General features: G+C 43.8%; 1 protein-coding gene across 1 annotated transcript in view; it reads left to right on the forward strand.

Annotated features, from left to right (window-relative positions):
- Window positions 1–291: 291 nt before the first annotated feature.
- Window positions 292–27,949, forward strand: part of LOC118770854 (solute carrier family 12 member 7-like) — a 39,863-nt gene continuing 12,205 nt past the window's right edge. The window contains exons 1-12 of the mRNA XM_036518598.1: window positions 292–626; window positions 16,558–16,652; window positions 16,924–17,055; window positions 19,899–20,045; window positions 22,010–22,064; window positions 22,917–23,047; window positions 23,573–23,814; window positions 24,204–24,415; window positions 25,313–25,480; window positions 26,931–27,029; window positions 27,134–27,191; window positions 27,659–27,833. Coding sequence (XP_036374491.1) covers window positions 503–626; window positions 16,558–16,652; window positions 16,924–17,055; window positions 19,899–20,045; window positions 22,010–22,064; window positions 22,917–23,047; window positions 23,573–23,814; window positions 24,204–24,415; window positions 25,313–25,480; window positions 26,931–27,029; window positions 27,134–27,191; window positions 27,659–27,833 — 1,638 coding nt within the window. The 5' untranslated portion in view covers window positions 292–502. The remainder of the gene's footprint in view (window positions 627–16,557; window positions 16,653–16,923; window positions 17,056–19,898; window positions 20,046–22,009; window positions 22,065–22,916; window positions 23,048–23,572; window positions 23,815–24,203; window positions 24,416–25,312; window positions 25,481–26,930; window positions 27,030–27,133; window positions 27,192–27,658; window positions 27,834–27,949) is intronic.

The following is a 27,949-nucleotide window of genomic DNA, read 5'->3' on the forward strand; positions in this document are numbered from 1 at the left end:
GAGCTCATAAAACGCTTTGGCAGAGGATGTCAACAGGAAGTGCTGTCATTTACCTGGGTGATGGCAGCTTCCCTTTTAATGCCCAGAGAGTGAGACTGAGAGCAATGCCCTGTCCCTCCCCTGAAAGCATGCTGTAACAGAACTCCCCCCCCCCCCCCCCCCTCCCCGGTGGGGGAGAACTGCACTCTCACGAACGCAAGCTTCCCAGCAGACAGCCCAGCCTCTGCCCGTGAGATATGCGCGGAGCGGGAAGGTCTAGCTCAGAGGGGAGGAGTCGAACAGCGCTCCTTATTTGGAGAGAAGCCGATCACATGGGGCCAGTATCTAAGCGATAGAGGTGAAGCAGAGAACTTCGAACTGTGGCAGAAACAGTTTACGGGGGAAACGGGACGAGGAAGGCGGAGTGGGAGCACAAAAAAAAACAAAAAACAAAGAGCACACACACACACACACTCACTCACTCACTCACGCGCACACCTAAGGGAAAGCACATGGTGTGAACATGCCCACGAACTTCACCGTCGTCCCGGTGGAGGATGGCAGGAAGGCGAGTCCGGACTATGAGCAGGACACCCTGAGGGAAGAGGACGAGGAAGAGCTGGACCTCTCCCCCAGCCGTCTCTCAGGTGAGGCCGCGCTGGAACCGCCTGCACCCCTCCGCCGTCCCGCTAACAGGCTCAAACAAGCCGGGCAGCTTCTCTGGAATGGCTGCGTCGCTCAGCCGAAAAAGTTGCTGATAAATCAGTCTTTTTTTCCGGTTTGTTTAGAGCCAATTGGCTTCTCTTTTTTTTGAAGAGGGGATGATAAGCTTTTTAAAGCTGCACGACTGCTTGAACTTTTTGTCGTTCTGGTGTGAAATGGGCACTCTGTCAGGCGGTATGAGGGGTTCCTGTTTGTCTAGAGCTGCTGTCACTCATCTTAAATGAGTTTTGCTTTCCAAGTTTTCCTTCCTTCCTTCTTGCTGTTTCTTAGCTTCCCATTAACGCATTGTCACAACTTATTTCAAATTTAGTACGCTTACGGGGCAGTACAAGTTGTTCTTCTGTTTCGAAATGTGCACCAATTCATACTCTTCTTTTCCACTCTGTTGAAGTGAAAAACATTCATTAAATAAAAATTCATGGAAGTCATTTGCTCTTTTGTCACTGGGGGCCGAAATGATTTGCATTAGTAAGTCACGTGCTAGCTGTCAGTCTGTGTGCGTGCGTGCGTGTGTGTGCGCGTGCGTGTGTGCGTGCATGTGTTTGTGTGGAATGCCTGTCTGTCCCCAGATTTTTACTTGCGTTTGTTTTTTGTTTTGGCCATTCCATGAACCATGACCCACCCCCCTCGCCGCCTCCTTGTTTCCACAATAGTGTGCAGTTACTGCTGACCTCTGAGCGTGGAGCGTCACGGAACTCTGCGAAAGAGTGGCACCCGTTCAGCGGGCTGTTACATAAGCACGCTGACAGAGGCTTGCTTGTTGGACCCCGTGGGCGTGTGTGCCTGTCGATCGTATCGATTGGCCCGGTCGCCGGCCTGTTGAGACACCGTTTCCCACCTCTCCACCCCGCGGCCGACGGGGTCGGAACCGCACCCCGTAAAGCGGAGCTCCGGGTCCCCCCTCTGCTTTCGGAGTCTATAAAACTGCAGTAGAACCTGACATCTGTGTGCAATCAGTCCAATCAGAAACACATTGGGTAACAGGGATGGAACAAGGCGTTTCGGATGCAGCGTTCCTCTGCGCACATCCTGTACCGAGGCTTACATGACTCGAAGCAAAGGCTGTCTCGCTCCAAGCATGTGGGTAGTCAGCGTAACCTGATGGAACAGCTGTTCATTCCTGTGGTTTAGAAAACTTGCCTGTAGACCTGTCCCTCCTTAAAAAGGAGTATGCAGAGATAGAAGGATTTAGGGACAGGAAATGTGGTCTGTAGAGGCACCAAGCACCTTTGGGTCATGAGGTGTGGCAAACAACACCAGGTGTTACTGACGTGGGCGACAACCCAGATCAGATCAATGATAGAAAACGGTATGTTTGACAATAAAATGACTGTGTATTGTAATGATTATGTCATGTGAATGTGTGAGAGTTCACATATGAAAGTGTTTTTGAGTTGGTATACTCTGTAATACCGTATATGCCATAGAGGTCAGTGTATGTTGAACTGAGTGCTGGATAGTTTATTTAATTTTAGCGTGTGTTATCTCTCCATGCATTAACACTGCCCTGAGTGTGGGTTCATCTTATGAGCGATATGAGGGCCCTCCCTAGGCCAGGCCTTATCTCCCACTCTCATGTCTGCATTGCAGGGACTGTCCTCTAAAGCTCTACAGCAGCAACAAAACGTTTCTCACTGTGTTTAAGTTTCTTGTCGTTTGTCCGTTTTCCTCAGTGAAAAAATGGCCAGCCCTGATTGGGTTACTTGGGTCTGACAGCATTGATTTTTGACATTATGATCCTTCCCTCCCGGAAGAGCCAGCCTCGGTTTGGGAGGAGCAGAGTACTGTGGGAGCTTGTGTTTCGCGTGTTTCTATTCTCAGCTGTGCCGGTCTGAATACAGCAAAACCAACAGGGAATGAAGCTTTTCCAGTACTTTTATCAGAAGCGTTAATAAATGCTTCATGCATTTTAATTCAATTAAATATATTGTCACTTTGGGAAGGCTGTTTGGTTAGTTTGAGCTGAAACCTCTTGAGGCTGTGGCACCGGTGGTGTGTCAAGGTGTGTGAGAAGATTAGAATTTAGAAGTACTTCTATTCAAGTCAACCATGACAGAATTGTTCCTGTACAAATGCTGTTTGAATACCTCTTGTAAGCATCAAGCAATCTACTTACAGAATCATTGTAGGCTTACTCAATGTGTAATACAACACTCAGCCAAGTGCAGTGGTGCCTTATAAGCCTAATAGAAAAAGACCACTTAGAATTTGAATTCAGTCAGACGCGTATTGATTGCCAAAGTACCTAGCATTTAAAATGTTTCTAGGAAATATTAGTTCAGTTTACCAGGAAAACGAAAGGCAGGAAAAGGAAATAAATGAAGAAGGCTGCCCTCTTTAGCCTAGCGGTAGTCTTACAGAGGGATGCAGCTGAGTAATTGAGCACTTCACAGTCTGTACTGCCTGACATTCTGAAAGACCACCATGAGCATCATGAAGGAAGATGGTGACAGAAAATGAATGTGAACTGGCATGCAACCCATGCAGCCTACATAATGCCAATTACCACAGATTAACATGAGTAATTATTATTTTATGCTCTAATTTAGTTCATGGCACAGATCGTGATGTGGGATTGCATCCTACACAGCACCAGTAATTTGCATGGTCACATAAATGTTAGTCATAGTATTTTTATTCAGCTAAAAACAAGCATTTAGCTAAAATAAGAGACGAATGTTTAAAACACGATCATCCGTTTTAGCCTTTTGTGTGTAATTTTAGGGAGGAATATGTTTCTGACAGGCTGAGTGCACCATATCCAATATTGCAGCTCTAACCAAGGCCTAAATTTCTGTTTACAAGGAAATACTGTGGCTATTGTGAAAGGAAATATGGCAACTGTGACTGTTAATAGTGTAGACTACATACCTGTCAAAACCAGACTAAAATGCTACTACAATCTTTAATAATACTAAGCGATTAAACCATTGCATTAAACACATATATGTTGTTTCCTTATATATACTCTAATCTTAATGTCATTGCACAGGGCAGAGTGAAATGTTCACAAATATGTGAACATAATTAGCGTTTTTTACATACTCCTATATGGATTAAACTGGAAAGATTCTTTCTGTAGTGTTCGTCAGTTTTTTTTTCTTCTGGCCATAAGACATGCTTTCAGTTATAATTCATATGTGCCTTTTTTTGGTTTTTTGAGGCCTCTGCCTTGCCTACCAACCTGGCCATGAATGCCACATTCATGCAAGTAAATCTGGCTGACACTTTTTGACAGTTTGTGTCCTGGAGATGGCCAGTGATAGTGGCAAGATACACTTGGATACTCCTTGGAGGGCTGCCGTTGTACCACAGTCCTTAAAGATGTTAATAATGGGCATTAAAGTGGAAAGCAGTAGAATAGTCTCCTGGCATGGAGATTAGATCTCAAGGGCAATGAAGAGAACAAGAGATACAATCATGAGGTGAAGACCCCTGTCTGCAATAACAAACACAGGAAGCACCCTCAGAAATTCATACTGTAATCTCCTACACTGACTGGAGGACACCCGAGGGCTAGCTCACATTGGTTGTGAAGTATTGCTATGGTGTGATCAAGTTAAACTTGGGTGGACCCCGCTAATTCTGTTTAAGAGCATGCCCATTGCTCTTAAACAGAATTAGCGGTTTAAGAGCAATGGGCATGCTCTTAAACAGAATTAGCCCATTAAGAGCAGTTTTTGAGGATGATGGTTTGTTTGAAAACTCAATACCTGGTGGGCAGTGGTTTGTGGGATGAGCATATGAGGGACATGTTGTGGCGGCCCCAAAGCACTGTTCAGAGCTAAAGCACAGCCAGAGACTGTTCAACCTCCGAAGGGCCCCCTCCCAAACTTTTCTGGGGAGCCGTGGGAATTTGCAGTACGCCGCTGCTGGTCGGTGGACATTTCAGAAATTGTGGATCTTAAGCTTTGGTATTGCACCTGGCCTAAGCACTTATACAAGGAACACTTTTCAGCTTTATGAATGTTTGCGGACAATGATCTCTCATTCAGGATATTACCCCTGTGTGCATCTGCCTCATGGGATAGGTGTAATGTGAGGAGCTGGGAAGCCCCCCCTCCCTGCCCCACCCATGCAGGGCCCCATTATGACATCACAGTGCGCGCAGAGAGGTCAGGGGTCGTGAACCCTCTTTGACTTCTTTGGAATGATGCAATACCTGGGTGGAACGGAAAGTGCAGGGAAAAATGTACTTGACCGATCCTGGCTTCCTTTATTACCCTGGGTCTGGAGGAATATGTTAAACATTGCCAGCTGCTGTCAGGATGGTCGTAGCACATCAGCATAAAAGACCTGTCAGATAGGGCTTTGAACCTTTTTAGATTGGATTATTACATGTCACCTCCAGTACAGTGTGACAGTCTTTGCACAATGTTCTCCCAGAGTGACAGCAGAGACAGAGACAGCAGATTTACAGTAGAATATCCTTCATAACGTACAACAAAGCCAGATATTTTAAATACTGACAGTTGCCAGAATAGCAATGGGTTGTGATAAATTAGACTGACTGATTACACAGCATGGATTACAAACATGGAAATAAGCATTAACATGTTCCAAGAACTGTTATCTTTCTGTGTGTACTGTACAGCAGTTAACCACGTAGTGATTGTAAGTTCAGGCGATAAACAAGAAGTGACATTATCAGCAAAAGACACAAAGATCAAAGACCTGGAGGACATCCCATTTTTTTGTACGGGGAGTGAATCACGTGGTTGGATGTTAAGGGCAGATTGGTCTATAGTTCAGAATATGAACAGCAGGATTACCCATGAGGAAATTATCTAGCTAATGCAGGCTAAATTTGTTGAAGGAAAACTGTGCTGACTCATTTGGCCAAATAATAATAAAAAAACATCAATCTGTGGTATCCTTGATGTCATAGTTGTATGTTAAGTCTCATCTTTTTTATTCTTTGGATTTCTTTTGTTTTCTTTAACCTAGTCTTGTTGAAAATGAAAAACCTCATTGCCTATTCCAAAAAGCTTCAGTCACACAGTGACAGGGAAAGGTGTCACGTCTGAATGTAAGAATGTAGCACTGATTTAGTTCCACACACCCAAGGTCAGGCAGAGCCTCAGTGTCAGCAGGGTTACTCTACGCTGGTCTGGAACAGCCGCACTGTGTGTAAGTTTCCGTTTCAGACACCTTGCTGAAAGCATACTGTCTCCTTGCTAGAACCACTTTAACTTCACTTCCTGGTTTAGAGTGCTAGGGGGTTATGGAGAGTTAGATTTCAGGCACATTCCAGGGCTAGACTTCTGCAGCCTGAAGGCCCAGTCAGGCTTGGAACCCTAATGATTGTTATAACCATAAAAGAGCTGTCAAATGAGGGGAAGTGGTCATACCACTATAACTACAAAACTGACCTGGAACGGTAGTGATGGTTATTGGTGTGCATGGGGTTCACTTTCAGAGTTTGTGAGCAATACTGCTTTTGGTTGATTAGCAAAAATTTGCATTTTATACTTTGTTTTACTAAACTAAAACTGTTGCAGGAAATGGGTGCAGAATACAATATAGATCCAGAAAACTATCAGTTTTAGGTGTTTTATTTGTGATTCTTGAAGAGAAAAGTTCAACTATTCACAGCACTCCAGAAAGTAAATTAGGGGAAAAAAGAACCTGCTTCAGGCAGTGCAATGAAGAAGTGACCATGCTATGCTATGCTATATATGCTATATATATCTGAAGTGATCCTGACTGATCAGGTGATATTTCACTCTAAAACCTAATATGGCAGTACTAATACTCATCTGACCTGTGCGAGGTCCTAGCTTCTGGAGATCAGTGACATCTAAGTCACTTAGAGTGTGATCAGTGAAGGAAACACACTAAACATGGTAGGGTTGGGCCAATCGCAAATGAAAGACCTTCTCATATTTGAAGATATTTTTCATTGCAAGATGAAATTATGCTGTAATCTCTTGCTGTTCTTTAATAACTGAGGGAGGAAAGTGTGGAAACTGTTTGGGTGTTATGTGTGACCCCAGTAAAGTAAGACTGCATCTGCCCCTAATCTATACACAATCTTGTATAGTCTTGAATTCCCCATTTGGCATTTTTTGGGTTCAGACCTGAAATTGGGCATGTAAACTGCGTGAAGCAACTTTCATCAAAAGTAAAACATACCTTCATTGTCACATCTTAGCATGGATGAGATCAGGTACAGCAGTGACTTCAGCCTCCTCCACATCGCAAATGAGCCTGACTGTAATGTTATTTAAACTCAAGGCTTTCGAAGGCTATGGTGGACACATTGCTTCATATAACAGCCCCCCAAAGACTGGTATGATTTCATATCAGTGTAAAGCCTGGATCAGGTAAGTCACTTTACACACTTCGGTTACGCTCACATCTGAAAATGTTTTGTTTTTCAGTACACCTGTCAGTCTACTCTTTTTACACTCTGAAAAAAGAAGCAGGTTGAGCACTGTGTTACCATAGAATAGAAATGGTTTGCTGATTACCTAGCTACTGAGGGAATGCCCTGTTACCACCATTGTCTGTCTTTACAAAAACACCTTTGAAGAGTGGCCGAGTTTTATCACACAGAACAGGGCATAACCAGGATTTCCTTTTTTGGACACCACCCTCTACCTCAGAGACTGATCACAGTAATATTTTGTCATCACTTTTCTGTACAGCTAAGATTTAGTAGCACTGTTTAGTTTCTTTGCTTAGTCATAACAGTATGAGTTTTGCTCTAGGTGAAAGAGTTAAATATGTGGAGTGTGAAACCAGGTGTCAAATTTGCAAACATGAATGACTGGCTGAGTGTTATTGGTTAGTTTGAATGTCGACATCCGATGGAGCTGGGTTCAGTATCAGAGTATGGGATTCTCTGTTCTCACAACAGTGTGCTGAGTGCTGACTGTTCCACAGCTACATCAGACTGTGCCTTTTTCTTTTTACACCCCTCACCCCACCCTCACACCACTGTACAGTCTGCACTGTTTGGTGCAGATAACAAAGAGCCTCATTCCACACACAAACTTCTGCCTGGCTTCTGTAACTTTTCTGCCGAAAGGTTTGCTCATAATTTCATTACCACTCACTCCTGTATGTAGCAGAACACCATGACAGACTTCAGATACATGTATATATCATATACCATACATCTACTGTTGTCTGTATCAGCAGGCGTTTTTTCAGTGAACTACGGGTTAAATGTGATGTGTCCTCATGCTTAGAGCAGCCTGTTTGCATCCTGCGTGTTCCTTAGTTACGTAAGGTTTAAATGTGTAAAAGTGCTGCTGTGAATGCCAGAATGGACTGAAAGGGTTAACTCATTCAGAGGTATCGAGTGTCACACATTGTGCCACTTTTCTCACACACAAAGCTGTGTCCCTCAGTGGGCTCTGGACAGGATACCAAAAGGTCATGACGCAAGTGGAAAGTCACCACCCTGACTCTCTCTCGCTTTATTCTTTTTTCTTTAGCGAGGAAACCGTTTTGAGAAAAAGGAAGTCTGCGGTGCATAACTCTCTCTAGACACTTTTTCCCCATTGTTTGTTCTTGCATGCGTGGAGAGGTGCCTGGGAAAAGACTCGGACAGGCGCTTTTACATTGCTGGTGTCAGGATGTTGGCCTCTCGGGCTCATTACAGTTTTACATTCGCTGCAGTTCAATATCATTGATTCAGCCTTTCTTCAAAATAGCCCCAGCGCATTACCTTTGGGGCACATGCTAATCTTTTGTCTGCCAAAATCTTTTTTGGGTACAAGCATTTCTTTGTGTCCCCTGAGTGGAGGGGTGTCCATTACAGCAAAAAGCAACACGATAGCCTAGAAGCAGGTTACATTGTGAGTGGTCGCCATTTGTGGTCTGCTAAGTTTAATGTGAATTATTGCACATAGAGAGCAAAGTAGCCTTTAGAGACATTTACCAGTATGATAATGTATTTTATTTGATAACCATATCAGAGGCTGTAAAAGGTCATATTTTAGTGTTTTAGCAGTGCTTTCCAATCATTTTCAATGTCATACCAGTGGTGTCTGGTATGTGTTATCAACTGATGACACGGATGATGATTAGTTATGTTGTTAGAGTTATAGTTGTGTATTTTATTATTGTTGTTGCTCTTGCTGTTGGTGTTGGTGGTGGTAATATTATTGTTATTGTTTTCTGCGTTAGTTCTGTTTGCCAGACTGAGACACTAGAGGGTGCTATTAAGTGGTGTGATGTGGGGACTCGGCCAAACGCTGGTGGAACAGAGCCAATTATACTCTGCTGCTGTGGACTGCAGGTCATTGGTGTTAAGTGACACAGCTCAGACTCTAGCTTGTAATGTGCTGTATGGCTCACCCTGTCCTCAGAACAAGCATCTTTACCGGCTGAGCCCTTCCAGGATCCTACAGCTCATTCTCCTATGTCGCCATTTACAGACTGAGATAGATATGTGATAGCTTGCTCATTACAGATGATAAACGAACAACTCATGTATGTGAAAATTCTTTTCACAGCATCATGAATATTGATATTTAAAATTGATAAACAGGTGTCCAGTGCCGTTGGCTGTGAGCAGGAGGAAAATAAAGTTGAAAGCCTGTGGCAAGCTAGTTAGCCTTGATTTCCAGCCACAAGTCTTTAGCTTTATTTGCATGGAAGAGAGCTGTTAAGCCTTGAGCAGTAACTGATGGTTTGACTTGAGGCCACACCTTCACATTATCCTTGGATTTGTGGGTAATTAGCAGCTCTCCATCCACAGATATGGGCCATACCACTTAGCTATGTATGTATTGAACAGGGAAGGCATGTAACTGCATATGACATTTGCCTTGTAAGAGAGTACTGTGATCTTAAAGTATTGGGTTAGGAAATTACATCTGGGCTCATTCCAGTGCTCTCACCCCCACTAAATTAGATATATTTTTTCACTTGTACAAATCACCAAAAAGGTCAGCATCCTTAAATTTAAACTAGAGCTAGTCACTGAAAAGTTACTTTGTATATTGAAACAAATGATAGTTTTCATCTGTAAAGTTGTCTGGAAAAAAAGTCAGGCTTTATTTTCTCATTTTAGTTGCTTTCTGACTAATAAAACTACCTAAACTACTATACATTCAAATATGGGTAGATGTAGATATACAAGAACCCACTGCTATTCAAATACTGTGGACTCAGGCATTTTACCCTTAGTACATTTACGGAGACTTTATATGACAAGACATACAATATGCAGAATATAAACACAACACAGTAACTAAACCTTTTCATGGTTGTTTGACCACTTCATAAACCACATTCTAGTTTATTCACAAATAATGATTTTTTTTTCCAGAAAATATGAGGGGCACATTTATTCACACTTTTATGTAGTCTCTTTAGTTGCATCCAACGAAAACAAATCTGCACCATTTGTCACATTGTGGGCGATAAGTACAAGTTTCTGGAGGTATAGAGACTTCTAATGGTTTCCTCTTTCCCTGGTCTCTTTTACCTCTTAGGATGGAGCCAAACACATTCACCCCCCCCAAATATTCTTCTCTTGAGGTTGGATAAATTGGTTTGAAGTGCAAGGCACAGTATTTCCTTAATGTTAACAGTTCTTGTTTACCGGCTATGTTAAGAGTCAGTGATTCACATATTAAACCCCATTTGGATGAAACTGGGCTACAGTTGGCTACTGCTGGGGTTTAGCATGCACAGGAATCTACGCACTCCCTCCCCCTACTCAGCACGGCCTCATGGTATCTCAGTGACTTTTGGAAGAGGTCAGAGGTGAGCTTAATGTAATATTGGATCCTAAATGATCTCGTTATCTAGGTCACTCTGAGGCCAAGGAGAGTAAGAAGGCTGGTTTGCAGTTCTATTCTGATAGTTGTGTTTTAGATACTGTTTTTTTAATTTTATTTGTTTTGTTGTGTTTTTACTTTTACAAATTGTTTATTTGGTTTTAAAATTTCATGGTGTTTTTATATGTATATTTTACAATCACTGTCCTCTATTCAGAATGGGTCCATCTTGCAGAAATGCGTGCATCAAAATGACACTGTGGGTGACCTGCTCTAGGATAATGTCGTTATGTAAATGGCACACGCGGTCAGGGACTCAGTGCAGCATCAGGAGCTGCCTGTCGCCAGTGCAAGGGGCAGGCTGGCTTCGACAAGGTGAGGGCATTTTCACTGTGCGATGCCAGGCGAGTCAGCAGTGACTTAGGTGCCCAGGAGTTTCTGCACGGACTGCGGTGTGTAGCAGTTTGCAGCCGTTCCACTCGGGAGGAGAGGTCCCAGGGCTTATGGTGGCCTCCCACATTGATTTTCCCCATGTTATTGAACACACACGTCTGTGGCCATGTGAGCGAACACACTGTCCTCACGACGATCTCCATGTGACACACAGCTGTGCCCATGTGATGGACCACACACAACGGTCCCCGGTGTTATTGAACACACATGACTGTTTCCATGTTACTGAACATGTGTCGTATAGTGCACAACCATTTCATCTGGTTGAACACACTGATGTCTCTGAGTGTGCGCGTGTGTCTTGAAGTGTTTTGCATGTATGTATGTGTGCGTGTGCATGCGTGCATGCATGCATGCATGCATGTTCATATGAGTGCTGTTTCTAAATTCATGTGTGCGTCCGGTGTCAACACTGCGTGGAGTGTGCGCCTGTGTGCACAGTAGCTAGGTGAGCTGGTGCAGACCCTCCTCTTGCTCCGCCCCTTGACGTGCTGATCGGAGATCAGGAGCGTGGGGGCTGATGCTGCGCTCTCAGTCAGTCTGACAGTTCTCAGAGCAGCAGAGTGAGCGCAGCTCCTGCCGGCCCCTCCTCCCTGCCATGGAGCCCCAGCCGGGTGAATGGAGCACATATCCCACTGGAGCTGTCCTCTCTGTCGTGGGACCAACAGCGCTTGGTGAGCTTTGGAGGTTTGGGTGAACTTTCAGTGTGCTGGCAGGATGCTAATGAATTACCTGTGTGTATGTCTGTTTGTACATATGTACAGATTTTACCTAGCAGCAGGTGAGCGGGGTTAGATAAAGAGGATGGGCACAGTCAGTTTCAGATGCACTGGGCGGCTTATAGATATAGATGTGCTATAGTGGGGTACCTATGCACCTATGCCCATTTCATTAGTATGGATCTTGGTGCTGTCACACTGTGTAAGGGGTCTGGGTGGAACCTGCATATTCCGTATTCCTTCTTCAGTTTCAGTTCCACAGTTTACCAAGCTGACCGTATACCTTTTTGCATGGCTTTTAAGCCAGAAACTGTGTTTGGGGGCTAGTTTAATGGCATGGTGGGACTCATTGCAAGGGCAGTGTGGCCTTTTTCGGTGTTTGCCTCTGACCCCGCCGTGCTGAAAGCTGTCTGGGGGGAGCAATCTCTGCTTTTCATAACCTGTCCTGTTGCCCGCTGCTGGAGCTAGACTGAAGTGATGCAAGGGTCAATTTTGTTTGAAGGGCAAATTTTCTGTTTTTGTTTTCCTCGCCCTTTTCAAGTTTTTCAAAGCTGAGCCCCTCGTTCATCATCCTCGATCCTCGGGACTATTGCTTACCCAGCGTCTATAATGTGCAGCTCCAGTAGATGTCATTCAGAAGGTAAACTTGTGTCTTCCCTGATAACAATCACAGAAGAGACTTTATTTGACAGCAAGAGATGAAAGCACCTGTCAGGGTCTGCAAAAACAGCACAGACAAAAAATGATAAATATGTTGGTAAGAATCTCAGTATTTTCTTCTATTCCTGGTATGTAATGTTGTTCTGAAAGCTAAGGCATTCTTTTTGGAGGATTTGAGGTAAAATTGCTTTCTGTCAGCTAGGCATTTCTAGCTTGAATACCCAACGATTGCAGGATATGCCTAGAAGTGCTTTCATAAGTGTCTTAAGAAAAAATACCCTTCAGCTTCTGTTTCTGTGCCTTCAATTTACAGCATTTAACTTCACTTTTTAAAAGAGTCAAAAATTATTCCAATAAAACTTTAACAAAAAAACATTATACCAAGTCAGATTTAGCCTGTTGCTGCTTGGAATCTGGATATGTTTCTATGTGTCGATTCTTATGTTGTTTTAGTTGTGCTAAAGAAATCTAAATCTGAAATCTGTTTCCATTGAAAAATGGATTATTCCAAAGCTCCTTTAATATATATTTATAGTACCATGTTTGTGATGGAGTTCAGATATACTCTGGATCCAGTAGTTTCAGGAAATCTATAAGCTGCATTGACGGGTCCAATGCAGTCATGGATAGACTGTATTCTGATTGGATGAGTTTGGCTGTGGCTTGGGTCTCTGGCTTCATATGTGTCAAGCAGTATTTTGCTGACCTGAAGGGTCATTGTGGTATGTGTTTCATTATGTGGTCCTGGTTAAGGAATAGAACTCCTGGTTCTATCCCTGAATGTCATTGGTTTGAATCCCAAGTTTGACGGTGCTGTTCTCCCAAGCAAGGTATTTAACCTGAATTGTTTCAGAAGATACTCAAAACAGTTGGTGAAAAATTGGAAATGGAAAACAATTATTACCAGTGTAGACACTGAACTCTGCCAGTGAGCGGACCAGGACAAAGACTTTGCAGAAAAAATAAGTGCGGTTCAAGATTTATTATTATGGAATTGCCAAGTGACCACATTCTCCAGACTACATCCACAGTGCAGTTCTGGACGAGCTGAAGCAGTGCGCATGCTCTACTCTAATAGACTCACCTGCAACAGCATATTCACACTAAAAGCTACACAATGAGCTGTACTGCAGGAGAGGTGGTGTATAATGTGGAGAATGGTGTCTCTCACTGATAGCAGCCCAGGACATACAAGCAAGTGATGAGCTACTGTGAAGCACTGAAACAATGGTGGTTTGAAGAACCTTAGCCAGTAAAATCCCACCCTATCTGGATGGGATGAAGCCACCACTGCCCTGAGACCCTGGACTCACAGTCTTAGTTGGCTAATGACACTGACCAAACTGGTGATGTCATGGCTGCAGGACTAAGCACCTCAGCCACTCAGCAGCCCACTATAAGCAAGCTTCATCCTCATTATCACATAGTGTGTAGAGCCTATTAACCTGAACACTGTTTCACACTGAATCTGCAAATTTCTCCATTCTTCAAATGACTTTTCATTGATTTCTGTTGGAAAAAATGGATGTACATACAAAATGTGTGGGATGAATCATTTTTCTGGTCTATGTCTGAGGGCATATATTGATAACGACAGAATGTGAGTGTGTAAGTTCTGACTAATGGTCCCTGAGGGGCTCATTGGTTAAGGCATTCCTTGTGAGCACAAACTAAGCCCTACAGCCGGAGACATCACAAGCTTGAGTATGGATTGTCATTAGTTGATAATAGCTAAGAGTAAGATGCGTTTAATGTGCTTCAGTGCTCCTGACATTACAGTGAAGGGAACCTGATCTGTACAACACATGGCAAAGTCAGGGTGAAATAGGAGAAGGGCAAGAAAAAGGTATAAATGGAGATTTCGTAGCAGCATTCTGTGAAGTCAGATCCAGGGATTCTAGTTGGGCTTCATGGGCAGTAAGTGTCTCCCCATTCTAAGCCTACCATTTTTCCCTATATGTTTTTATACATTCATATTTACATTTATGACGCATAGGTTTGTCATGGACACAAGCATCCATCCTCCATCATTTTTTCCTGTATGTTTTTATATATTCATATTTACATTTATGACGCATAGGTTTGTCATGGACACAAGTGTCCATCCTCCATTTTACATCATACAGTCTGCTGAAAAGCCATTTCAATTTCCTCATGGTCATTCTCCAGTAGGGGGACTTGCATGTGTGCATCCCAGTACAGGAAAACAGGGAGACAGGCATGTTCCACAATCATGAAACGGCTTAGCTTCACTCCTATTCCAGCTGGCTGGATAGAGCTGCAAACTCACTGAGTTAAAGTTCAATCAGGTCAGGGTAGGGCTTCATTTGCCTGGTTGTATTTTTGCAGTCATGACTGACTGCAAAACTGACTGTCCAATGCATGGGCTTCATCACTGCACAGAAAACGCCATTCTCCCAGTGCGGGTGTCTGCCCACGAGCACCCGGCCGGCCTATAAAAAACATTTACTTTGTGACACGAAGGGGAACAGGACAGCCAGGTCGCAGTTTGGTGCCAGAATGTTCTGCCAGGGATCAGTTCTGCCGCGGCCGGGCGAAATGTCAACAGCAGCCGCCGCCGCGGCACATCAAGGGCGGAGCTGGGACCCGGGCCAGCGGAAATCAGTACTGAACCCCGTGCACGCTCGCCATAGCCGTGATGACAAAGATCACCCAGCATTCCTGAAAGCTCAGGAACAGTTTTTGCCACCTGAAGGTCTCAAGTCACAGGGAGGGATGCCAGTGTATTTGGCAGGAGAGCAAGGTGGTGAATGTGTGGAATCTTTATTCATTCAAACCGTTACAGAAGGAAGTACTGCAAAACCTCTGTGTATATGGAATATGGCTTGATGATGTGGAAATACTGTATAATAACTACTGGTGCTGTGTATAGTACAGTAGAGTTAGAGTGACCTCATAAGAATTATTGCTGCACTGTGTCAATCTTCATATTTTTTATTTGAATTTTTGGTCTGCCTTGTCAATATAAATGTACTTAAAAATAACAAGATGGTCATAAATAACCCATTACTCAAAGTTTCAGCAATTAGAAACATTTTAACTCTCAGTAAAAGCCAAAAACTATATTGAATATTGAATAATACTAAATTTATGGCATAGAAGAGCTGCCTGTTCAATGCAGAAACGATTCAAAACGAACAGTTATCCATAAAGAGCCATGTTTTGAAATTAGGATAATAAGACCATGTAGGTCTTCTCTGCGTATTGAAGCATTGGGGCACATTGGGAGGGCTTTTTTGTTGTTAGTGGAAGAGTTTGATCAGACACGCGGAAGGGCTCTTGCCGGGTCCTGCCCTTCTCCCATGCTCAGCACCAGCTCGGTGATGTCTCCGCTGCCCTCTGGATGCTTTGTGGATCAATAAGCCTTAAGCAGTGGCGCAGGTAATTTGTGTCAGATGGCTTTTCTGTCTAGTCATCTGTCACCTTTATGTTCTCTTCAGTCAAAGGGCATCTAACAAACGTGCATAAAATACATTATCCCTAAGCAATATGGGATTGCAGCGCCAGTTGTACGCCTGGATCAGACCAGCGTTCATTTCAAATTCCGTTTATTTTCTGTTGGTTTTAAACCGTTGATCTGAAAGCAGTTTTTACACCCTTTGCGTTTTTAAAAGGTGCCTGTGGGTGTAAGAAATGTAACACTAGCTTTTTGCTGTTTTCATGTATTTTATATATATCTCAGGATTTATTCTTTCTTTTGATTAAAAAGGAACAAACGAAAATTTATGAGAAAGTGTGTACATATTGGATGATGTGCTTGAAAATGTTTAACTTCAAAATAGATAAGATTGCAGAGAGAGAAGACATATTGTTCAGGAATAATGAATTTTATTCCAGAAAACATAAGGGCTGTATTCCTTTAAGTCTTAAAGCAAACTAAATTCAATGGAAGCATCTAAAACTACATAGAGGCATCCAAATGCTTCCTGCTTCATTCAAAAACTAAAACTCTGAGAAATATACCAAACATTTGTCTGACACCTTTATCTTTATTAGGGCCATTTACTGTTAGGTCCAGTTCAATGCTGAGAGAACCTGTCTTTGCTACCTTTTATTTATGCATTAGGACCAATTCTGACTGTCAAGGCAAACTGACCCAAGCAAGGACCCTTTTCAGGTCAAATTGCATTTGTGTCAGAAATGATTTCAGTGTTTAAAATGAATTGTAATAACTGGGCATTTTGTGTGTAGGCAGAGGAACGGCATGCTTCAGATGTGGTTGCTGGGGTCTTGCACTGATGTCTTCTCTTGTTGTTTTCCAGGAGATGGCAACCCAAAGGAAAATAGTCCGTTCATCAACAGCACATACAGTGACAAGGGAAGCCTGTACGATGGGAAGAACATGGCTCTCTTTGAGGTACGTTTTAATGTTAATTCCAGAGAATATTTATCAGTATATTGCCTTCTCAGTGGTTGAGCTGGGATATGCCAGCCCATGTTAAAGGAAATATTCCAGCAAAATATGAACTGACCGCCATTTCAAGATGGTGCCAGTGGCAAAGCTTGTCTTTGTGTACATCCCTCACACTAGCCCAGTGTCTGTTTTAAAAGGCAAACTTCAGTGAAGCAGATGCTTCAATTATCGTGCTGATGGGGTTGTAAGGAAAGGATCGCCTCTGTGTTCACAGGAAGAGATGGAGAGTAACCCCATGGTCTCCTCACTGCTCAACAAACTGGCCAATTACACCAACCTCACCCAGGGTGTCATCGAGCACGAGGAGGCCGAGAACGAAGAGGGCGCCAAGAAGAAAGCCGTCAAGGTACAGTATTTAAAATGTGCCGTCGGCTCAAATGGTAAAAGCTGTTCCAAGTGCACGCCTGCAGCGTGGGTTCGAAGCAGGTCATGTTATTTGCCGTGAATTACCAGGAGTCCACTTCAGCAGAACAAATTGGCTTTGTCCCAATGGGGATAGGGGTGGGTAGGTCATCTAGGGTCCCCTTGCTGTAACTAATGCTTTATGCTTTAGCAGTGTGAAGTAGAGCCCGCCTTTGCCTCCTAGTGCATGGTGGGGTTTGTGGTGTTAAAAATCAGTCACAGTAGACATGCGCGTGTATCAGGCTATTCCTGAGCGAGGTCAGCAGTTGTGGTTGCGCTTAATGATGAGCTTAAATGTATAATCTACTAACTACTAACATGAACAAGGGGAGAAACACACAACCTGAATGATACCAGCTGTAAATACAAAAACTACTGAGAGATGCACTGCTTATGAAATCAATGGGCACGTGTTGCGTAACAGGGGGAAAACATTTGCGCTCCATATGTCCTCTGAATGACACGCGGACACGTGCCCCCTCAGTCCCCTGCATGTGTTTCCGTGTGACGGATCAATGCGTGCATACGATCTGCTGTTCCCAAACCTCCACACGAACAGTCCCAGAGTACAGAATCGAAAACACACAATAGACAAGCCGCCTTCACAGACATTTTTGAGATGAATCCATGACCTCAAAATATGTATTTTCCATGAGAGCGCTTTTAGAAAGTTATGATTTTGTGTTTGGCGTGTTATAGAATGCCTTCCCTTGAGAACCAAGAGCGGCATTCCTTTAATAACAGCTCCGTTTTGGTTATTCTTGTCTTTGATTCCAGGGCTGCAGCAGGCCCCGTGTTTAGCTGTTGTTCTCCTTGGTCGTCACTCTTAATTAAAAATACCCCTACTGTTGCCCAGCACTGCAAAGCTCAACCGCAAGGCTGCACAAACCCCGGCCAACATCCCTTGCCAATTGGCCCAACAGATATTTTGCATGGAGACAGTGAACGCAGCTCTGATTGGCCAGAGAAGGATTGCACGGCTTGGTTAAGTGTAGAGAGCAAAGAGGCCAGCCCAGGTCGTTTTAGCCCAGGAACACGTTCGCCAATTAACAGAGGAGTTTTAGTTCAGGAACGCGTTCCTCTAATGAAAAGAAAAGGCAGACTGACTGGTCAAGCTGGGTTTCGCTCATCCGCTGCTGGTTGGGATAGTTGGGGCTTTATGATTTGGGACAAGGTACGTACTCAGCGATGTCTGCTTTCGTAGCACATTGATTGTTGAAATTTTGGCTCCCCAGAGCTGAAGCGTTTGAGGCGTTTTGCTGTCAGGAACTGTGGCACTTTTGATCCTAGAATATCTATGGAAATGGCACTGAAGGGTTCAGTTAGGTTTTGAGAAGATCAGTCAATCAGAGGCAGTTTCAGTCTTTTTGATGCACCCGACACCCACAACGTTCAATTTAAAGGAAACCCAGCCCATCCACTCTTTGAGTCTTTGAGGAGAGGCTGGCATTCCACTGCGGGTCCGTATGTGCATACATTTTTACCAAAAGAAAAATAGAGTAACAGGGGCGTATTTTTCATTTTTCGCAGACTGCCCCACTCCTTTTCTCATTACCGGCGGTGGCAGAACGCAAGGTTATAGTGTCATACATCATTACCATTACAGGCGCAAGGCTCTGACCGGAGGAATTAATCACCTCGGTGACTCAACTGCAGTGACGGCTTTTCAACAGAGGATGAGGGCACCTGTGTTTTTCACACTTTCAAGATGAATCATTATCCGAGGAGAGCTCTTTCTCTCTGGTAGTTTCTGGTTGTTATGTGAAAGCCATATAGAAGCAGAATAGTTTCATCATCTGATGTAGTGGTGAAGCTTCTCACCTCCTGAGGCCAGTGATGACTCTTAGAGTGTCACTGTAATACCATTTTGTGGAAGGATAGATAAATAGCTAGACAGATAAATGGGTATATAGATAGACAGAGAGACAGGTAGATATTTTGGCTCTTGATGGAAACTAATTAAAGTGGTATCATTATTGCATTGTCCATTATGATTACTGAAAATACTTTTGTCGATGACTGTTCTGTCATACCTTAGAAGTGAGAGAGAGAGATGGAGTTGCCCACACCATCTAGCTACTTCAGTTTGCCTGGAATCAGTGGCAGTCAGAGAGAGGGACTACTGATCAACTGTGTGACTGATACAATCAAGTGTGCTTGAGAGAGTCCCTGGAAAGCAGCTGAAGTGGAACATCCCACCTCCCCTAGCAGGGATTGTCATATAATAATTTAAAAGCAACATTCATTTGAGTAGCTGTTTGGAAAGATTCCACTCTGTAATGCTCTGTTGAAGTGCTGCCACGCAGGAGTAATACTACAGCATTACACACTCTATTGATGTGTTTGGGGCTCTCAGTATTGCTGTGATGGGAAGTTTGTGCTCTTGATTCTGTTAGTAGAGATGTTACTGTGTGACTATTGGAGGAGATGTTACTGTGTGCCTATTGGAGGAGATGTTAGTGTGTGCCTATTGGAGGAGATGTTAGTGTGTGCCTATTGGAGGAGATGTTAGTGTGTGACTTTTGGAGGAGATGTTAGTGTGTGCCTATTGGAGGAGATGTTAGTGTGTGCCTATTGGAGGATATGTTAGTGTGTGCCTATTGGAGGATATGTTAGTGTGTGACTGTTGGAGGAGGTGTTACTGTGTCACTGTTGGAGGGGATGTTGTCATCATGTCACAGATAGAGGAGATGTTATCGTGTGGCCGTTGGAAGGAATGTTATCGTGCCACAGTTGGAGGAGATGTTATCATGTGACTGTGTTAGAACACGTTTTTCTCTCCTGCAGAGTCCTCAGATGGGCACCTTCATCGGGGTGTACCTGCCCTGCATGCAGAACATTCTGGGCGTTATCCTCTTCCTGCGTCTCCCCTGGATCGTTGGCACCGCTGGCATCCTGGAGTCCTTCGCCATCGTCTTCATGTGCTGTGCCTGTGTGAGTCCCCACCCCCCGGGGTCGGCCCCTCCCGCCTCAGGGGTCACCTAAAGGGCACTTGCTGTGGTACTGTGTGAAAATACAAAACACCAGAAAGCATTTGATTGGCTGTGTGAAGCTCTTATTAATTAGGTGCCTTGGTTTAGTGTTTCAGGGCTTTAACATTTCCCTTAGGGGTATATTTTCAGTATACTTTATTGACTGTTCCCAGAACAGTTGAAATTTCATTTCAAGCTCCAATTAGATGTACATATCTGTTGAGCAGTAATTAAAAGGAAAACTACAGAATATTTTTTTCCAGAGAAGAGGCCTAGGTGCCCTTTCAGCTGTTTTACAGGGAAGCTTAGTCACTGCCCTGAAGAGGTGTCTGTATTAACAGATTCATTTTTAGAGAATGTTTAGGTCTATACTGTTGCACCACTCAGGGCCAATACCAATTGCTAGGCTTGAATCACCTTATGTAAGTGAAGAAAAAACTTTTGTATCTATCTGAAATTAAAATAAAAAGCAGATAGCAAGTAGGTATTAATGTCAGGTTTAATATTACATTAATGTTTACACTTTACAGTTATTAGTATTGGTGTTGCTGTTGCTGCTGTTGTTGAAATTTTCTTTTCTTTCATCTTTACGCATTCCCTCTTTACGCGTCTCTGTTTGGACCTGCCAGTTGTAGATTAGGCTCATTTCACAGTGACGATCTCTGCAATCAGGATAACTGAAGCGAGACAAATACAATCCGCCAATACACTAGCGCACAGCCAGCAGCTATTTTGGGCGCTATAAGTCACACAAGGGACCACAGCGGTCTGGGCTCTCACTAGAGGACAGATGCAATTGCACTGAACAACAGATGCCTGATGATTCATAGGGTGTCTGAGAGTGGAGAGGTAAGGAAACCCGGGATGACCCACCTACCTATATATATATATATATATATATATATATATATATATATATATATATATATATATATATATTCCCAGTGGGCCGAAGTCAATTTCCTCCTTGACTCTGGGTTCCCGGTCATTGTCAGCAGATAATGCGGACAGTTTTGAATTCTGCAGGCTGTAGCCTGTAGCCTACACTCAAGGTGAAAACCTTGCCAGTTGAGCCACTCGGAGTCTGTGTTGACATTTTCTAAAAGGGACAGTGTTTTAGGAGTGGACCCTGTAGTGTGTTGCTGGATGTGTTGCTAAAGCAACAAATCAATACATTTTCTCCCAGTTTGAAAGGAACCCTGTCTCAGAATAAGAAAAAAATGAGGAAATGGATAAAGTAAAGCTTGAAGAAAGCAGTCTTTTTAAAGGTGTGTGCTGCTATGTTCAAATGACGAAAGGATGTAAATTGATGGATAGTAGATAGGTTCTTTATTTTTCTACATGACAAGCATGCATGTCTAGCATTAAGAGGGCAGTAGAATTCACAGCTTAATTTTACAGTGTAGGTCTGATCTAATACTTAATATGCTAATACCCATGACAAATCAGGCTAGCAGAGGCTAATGAAGGGCTTATTCCTTCAAGGGAGCCTCAGTAGTATTGCTAAGCTGCTGATAATTGGTTTTAATCCAGATTTCCACTGCCCTAACCACACAGTGATTTGGGAAGGTTACAGTCTGCCATAGACACTTCAGGGGATATGGGAGAGGGCTTCTTATTTCAGTCGCTCACAGCATGTTAGCCCAAGGGCACAACATCACGCTATCACTGAACTGAGCTACACTGCGTGTCAGTTTTGTGTTTCTTGGGACTATACTTCGATGGATGCAACAAACAGATTCCTCTCTCAGGAACAGTGACTTGTTTAACAGCAGTATCTGCAGCATCCGATGCTTTCCAAAACTCTTTCCTGGTAGTGCTAAACCTGTTGGATGTACCTTTTTCTTAAACTGAACCCTGTGAAGAAATAAAAACTGTGAATGCACAGAAACTGTTCTCACTGTCAGACTTGTGTTTCTCCTGCAGACTATGCTGACAGCAATATCAATGAGCGCCATCGCTACAAATGGCGTAGTACCAGGTACAGCTTCAACTGGTCATTTATCACATACTCAGCTTTAACTTGAGTTAACATTAATTAATGTTAACTCATCTACAGTGTCGCCGTTTTAAAATAATGTATGCGTGGGATTATGTGTAAGACATTTTTATCACAATGCAGTCTCCTAAGTAGTGTCATAGAGTAATATTCTAATATGCATGAAAGTCTAAGATGCACAGACCCAGTACTGAAGTAAGTCATTTCATAATGGGTGAATACGGTCCTCCCCTGAAAAGAATTAAACTGACATTTACGTTTGAGCTGTAATCAGAGGTGGAAGACCCTGGCTTCAGAAAGTAAAAGTCCTACCATGTATTTGTTCTAGCCATTCACTAAACAAGGTGATTTCATTAATTAGCTCCTCTACCTGGCTGAAGAGTTGTGCTGATTAAATTCAGCTGGTGTAGTGCATGGGTGGGACAAATACGTGGCAGGACTTTTACTTTCTGAAGCCAGGGTTTTCCACCTCTGGCTGCAATATTTATTCTCTCGTCATGGTTCTGTGAGACCGTTTTCTGTGTTTACTGTAGATTTGTTTTTAAAAGATCTAACAGTGTTAAGAATATATCCCTTATGTACTGAGGAATAAGCTTTGTGAACAATGCTACTGTGCTCTGTACAAAACTATTAAGCAATTAAGCTTAAAAGTATGACATTTTAAAACATACAAAGTTGTTTAAAAAGAAAAAAACCCAACGCATTCATTTATCAACATCATTCTTTCCTATTTAATCAGGGGCATGAATAAAGAGAGATGGTTTGTTATAGAAGTATAGGCTGTGGGCGTGATTTGTGATTCGTGGATCTCGGGCATCTCCTTTCCCTCCACAGCCGGTGGGTCCTACTACATGATCTCCCGGTCCCTCGGGCCAGAGTTCGGTGGGGCGGTGGGCCTCTGCTTCTACCTCGGAACCACTTTTGCCGGATCCATGTACATCCTTGGCACCATTGAAATCTTACTGGTGGGTGAGACCCTACAGGTGTAATGGGGGCTGATTGTGTGTACCGCCCTGCATTCTGCCTATCTGCTCTCTCAGCACCGGCAGCATACTTGAAATGCAGTTTCATTTCAAAATTTCAAACCTGATTCTTTGTACTTGACCGTCCTTAACTGATGAATTGGAACATTTTTTTATTATTTTTGTATTCCCTAAAATTGCTATGAAGTCAAAGAATCAAAAAACAGAATATGTACCAATGGTCTTTACTCACAAATAAGGAGGAAGCACTATAACATTTAGATTGAACACCCCCCCATGACATTATTGTCATTTAGCAAGTGCTCTTATCCAGAGGAAGCAGAGGTTACAGCTTATCATTTACTGAGGCAATTCTGGGTTAAGTATCTTGCCTCCAAAACAGAATCAAACCAAGAACCTTTTGGCTACATGCTCCACTCCTTACCACTATGCTACACTGCTGCCCCCATCTCAGAGTGTTCCCCTGTGATGTTCGCCATCCTGTTCTCTTGTGTCCACGTGCTCCAGACGTACATCATCCCGAACGGCGCCATCTTTACAACGGACAAGAAGGAGGAGGAGGCGGAGGTCCTGCTGAACAACATGCGGGTGTACGGCACCTGCTGCCTGGCCCTCATGGCCCTGGTCGTCTTCGTGGGGGTCAAGTACGTCAACAAGCTGGCGCTGGTCTTCCTGTCCTGCGTGGTGCTCTCCATCCTGGCCATCTACGCCGGCGTCATCAAAACCATCATCGAGCCACCCAACTTCCCGTGAGTCCCAGCATGCCCATACTCCAGATCAGATTCAACATTAAATTATACATTTGGGAAACACCTCAGAATATACACTGTAGTGTGAATGTGGTTCACAGTTTTTTTTTTCTGGAACAAAAGAGGTAAAGCACCATGCTAAACGAGTCAGTAGCAGCGTCGAAAGTTTTCACATCTGTGATTATCTGAACGAACATACTCACTTCTGTGTGCCTGAGGTAATGAATGAGTGTTCTCACACCGCTCTGTGTGATTGTCTGAATCAGCAGGCTCACACCTCTCTGTAATTTTCTGAATGAACACATTCATATCTCCCTGTGTGATGTGTTGAATGGATGTGCTCACATCGCTGTGAGCAGTTTTCTGAATGAACACTCTCGCATGCACAGGATATGCCTGCTGGGAAACCGCTCCCTGCAGAACCACGACTTTGACAAATGCCAGAAGACGGAGGTGATTGGGAACGTGACGGTCGCCACCAAACTGTGGACGCTCTTCTGCGACGGGACACTTCTCAATGCTTCCTGCAACGAGTACTTCCAAAAGAATAATGTGACAGAAATCGAGGGCATTCCTGGCCTGTTGAGCGGAGTCATCTCAGGTAGGGCTTTCAAGAGACCACCAGGGGACAGCACTGTAGGGTGGTGGTCAAAGAAGTGGCCTTACATCAGGAGCAGAGGGGTTGCAGGGTTGAATACAAGTGTAACCCAACTGCTGTGTCCTTGTGCGGAGACCATCAGCTGATCTTCCTCAGCGCACACAGTTTTGTACTTTGATTAAATACCAAATAACATTTATAACATGGATGTATGGGCTATTTTACTTAAAAAATTTAAAAGAGAATATATCCAATAACTACATTTTTCTGTAATATTAATGTAATATTAATGTAATTAACACATTTTCTGTAATGTGTTTTTTTTAATGTATAAACAGGGATAAGAATTTATGTTGGGCTTTTAAGTTGAAAGCATTAATCAGGCCCAGCCAGATGTTTTCACCTCAGAGGCGGCGTGATGTCAGCAGCTGGGAGCGCAGGGTGCTGGTCTGTGGTGCCATCTCCATCACAGAGGTCACCACTAGGGCAATGCTGTATCGATCAGGTTTCTCCCCGAGTTAAAATAGCCCAAGGCAGCTGACGCGTGTCTGAAAGATGAGCAAAAACAACGCCTCAGCGATAGGTCACTTTGGCCACAGGTGGTCTTGTGCAGGGAAGGCAGGGGAAAAACAACAAAGCACAAAGCACTGAAGCACATAACACATTACAAAAGCAGGTTTCACTGTGTTTCACCAAGTTCTTACGTTTGTTGAGAATTTTTAGGGATAGATGTAGCACATGCAGTGATTTTGCCATGTGTTTAAACAAAAAAAAAAATTTTAAATTTGAAAACATTTAGGCCACATTTAAATAACAGGTTAATCATAGAAAATGTATTTCCTCATTAATCTGATTTTGGGCATCTTCCCTCTACCCCCACCATACGCACCGTGGCTGCAGACAACCTATGGGCTAACTATGGCCCCAGCGGCATGCTGGTGGAGGGGAAAAGACAGCCCTCCGTCCCGGCTAAGGACATGTCCCGGGACATCTACCTGCCCTACGTCTTCAACGACATCGCAACCTTCTTCACCCTGCTGGTGGGAATCTACTTCCCCTCGGTGACAGGTGAGGCCGTGCCCCGCCCCCACCCTCACTGGAGTACATACACCTGTCACAGAGAGTGACCGTGCAACAGCCGTATTAAAATGGAACAGGGAGATCACAGGAACCAGTGTATTAAAATGGTACAGGTCTTGGGAACAAATGTGTTAAAATGGCACAGATCTTAGGAATGAACATGCTAAAATGGTACAGATTGTGTTATTAGTTAGCAAAGTTATTGCTAATTGCAATTACAGTTAGCAGTATGGGTAGCAGTGTGGTGTAGTGGTAAGGAGGAGGACTGGTACCCAAAAGGTTGCTGGTTCAGTGGTGGGGGTAGAGGGAGGATGGGGCACTGCTGTTGTACCCTTTAGCAAGGTGCTTAACCCACAGTTGCCTCAGTAAATATCCAGCTGTATAAATGAATGAAACTGTAACCTATGTAAGTTGCTCTGTATAAGAGTGTCTGCTAAATGCTAACAATGTAGTGTAATGTAACAGTTACAATCAATGTGCTGATCATGACTGCATTTATGAATGTCCATTCTAATTTATTAGAAGAATTTATTTGGTAGTCATAATCACACAACTTATGACAACTGATGTGTCACCAGCTACTGCAGAGAGGGGAGAATTCTGAGTATCAGTGTGGCGTAGTTACCAGGAAGCTGAACAGTAACACCAGTTTGCTGGTGTATAAAGTGTGTCATTCGCAGGCTTGCAGTGTAAATGGACAGTGTAAGTGTAGAGGTCACCCTGTTTAAAGGTGCCTGCTGTGCAGTTTCATGTGTGGGAAGTCTGGTCAGAGCCCCCTGGCTGTAACCAGCATGGAGTTGTGCTCTGACTGGCCCTGCGGGGTCTCTTGACTGTTATCTCAGTGTTCCAGCTGGAGGCCCTGCGTAGGCCAGGCCCCTCCCCTGAGGGTTTCCCTGCAGTGGGCATGTTCAGGCAGTGTGTCTGGTGCAGACTGTGTAGAGCCTCTGTTTTGAAGGTTTAGAGCAGATCTGAGGCTGCCAGCTGTTCTCAGCTGTGAGACATTCTCAGCACAATGCTTAATTGTGGTCCATGGAAAAACGTTAAAAGTACCCTCTCTTTCTCTTTGGAGTTTTCACATGTATTCAAACACTTATTTACTTCTTAGGTATAAAGTTTAAATTCATAAAATAATATTTCTGTGATAAACTAAAGATAATCTTCCAATGAGTAACCATTTGAAATTGGTAAGGAAATTGTGTTTCTTATGCAAATTCATATTACATTATTGTCATTTAGCAGATGCTCTTATCCAGACTGACTTACTTTGGTTACCATTTTACATGTTATCCATTTATACAGCTGGATATTTACTGTGGCCATTCTGGCTTAAGTACCTCAGGTGCTAGCTGTGTGTTAGTGATTAGCTGGTTCACTTGTGTGTTGTGTTGCAGAGTGTTCTGACTTCACTCCCATGTTCTGTTTTTTGTGTCTGCTTCAGGAATCATGGCTGGGTCCAACAGGTCTGGAGACCTAAAAGATGCCCAGCGGTCCATTCCAACGGGAACCATCCTTGCCATAGCAACCACATCCTTCATCTGTATCCTCTGTGTGGTTAATTAGACTGATTCTTAGCACACCATAAATGGTTCTTGCATTTTTTTTTCCACCTGGAGTGCATGCTTCTTTAATTCCGTCATACAGACATTTCCTGTGTGGTGCTGTTTGGTGCCTGTATTGAAGGTGTGGTTTTGAGAGATAAGTAAGTACTTTGTACATTGCTGGTATGAGGTTGCCTGTAGCAGCACGCTAATGACCCTTTCAAGCAGCATGACCCTGTACCTGATACTGACAATGAAGCCTTCACTGTTCCACAGTCCATTAATTTCCACGACACAGTTGTCAGCTGCTTGGAGTTGTGCATAAAGGGACAGCTTTGAGAATGAATGAAGGCCTGGATGCACAGGACAGCAGATAAGGCAGAATTCAGAGAGAACAGCTTTCCTCTTGTCGTGATATTGAGGAGTGAAGTCATGTTTACAGAAACAAAATGACCAAATGACCAGACAATTGCTGCAGGTAGTGATGCTGTGTGTTTGTATGTGTATGTGTCTCTATGTATGTATGAATCTGTGTCTTTCTCTGTGTCTGTGTCTACGTGTGTGTGTGTGTGTGTGTGTCTGTGTCTGTATCTGTGTGTGTGTGCGTGTATCTGTGCGTGCACTGCAGGTTTGGAGACTCAGTCAAAAGGAACCTGGTGATCGGCACGCTGGCCTGGCCCTCCCCCTGGGTCATCGTCATCGGCTCCTTCTTCTCCTGCTGCGGGGCGGGGCTGCAGAGCCTCACCGGCGCCCCCCGGCTGCTGCAGGCCATCGCGCGCGATGGCATCGTGCCCTTCCTGCAGGTGAGAGGGAGAGGGCCGCTCACCGCATACACACAGCACTAGGAAAAGCACTTTACCACAGGCTCTCTCAGCTGCAGAGTCAGCACTCGGGTCAGGTCACACTCACAGTGAGTGGC

The sequence above is a fragment of the Megalops cyprinoides genome, chromosome 24 (assembly GCF_013368585.1).
Source record: "Megalops cyprinoides isolate fMegCyp1 chromosome 24, fMegCyp1.pri, whole genome shotgun sequence".
NCBI classification, from domain to species: Eukaryota; Metazoa; Chordata; class Actinopteri; order Elopiformes; family Megalopidae; genus Megalops; species Megalops cyprinoides.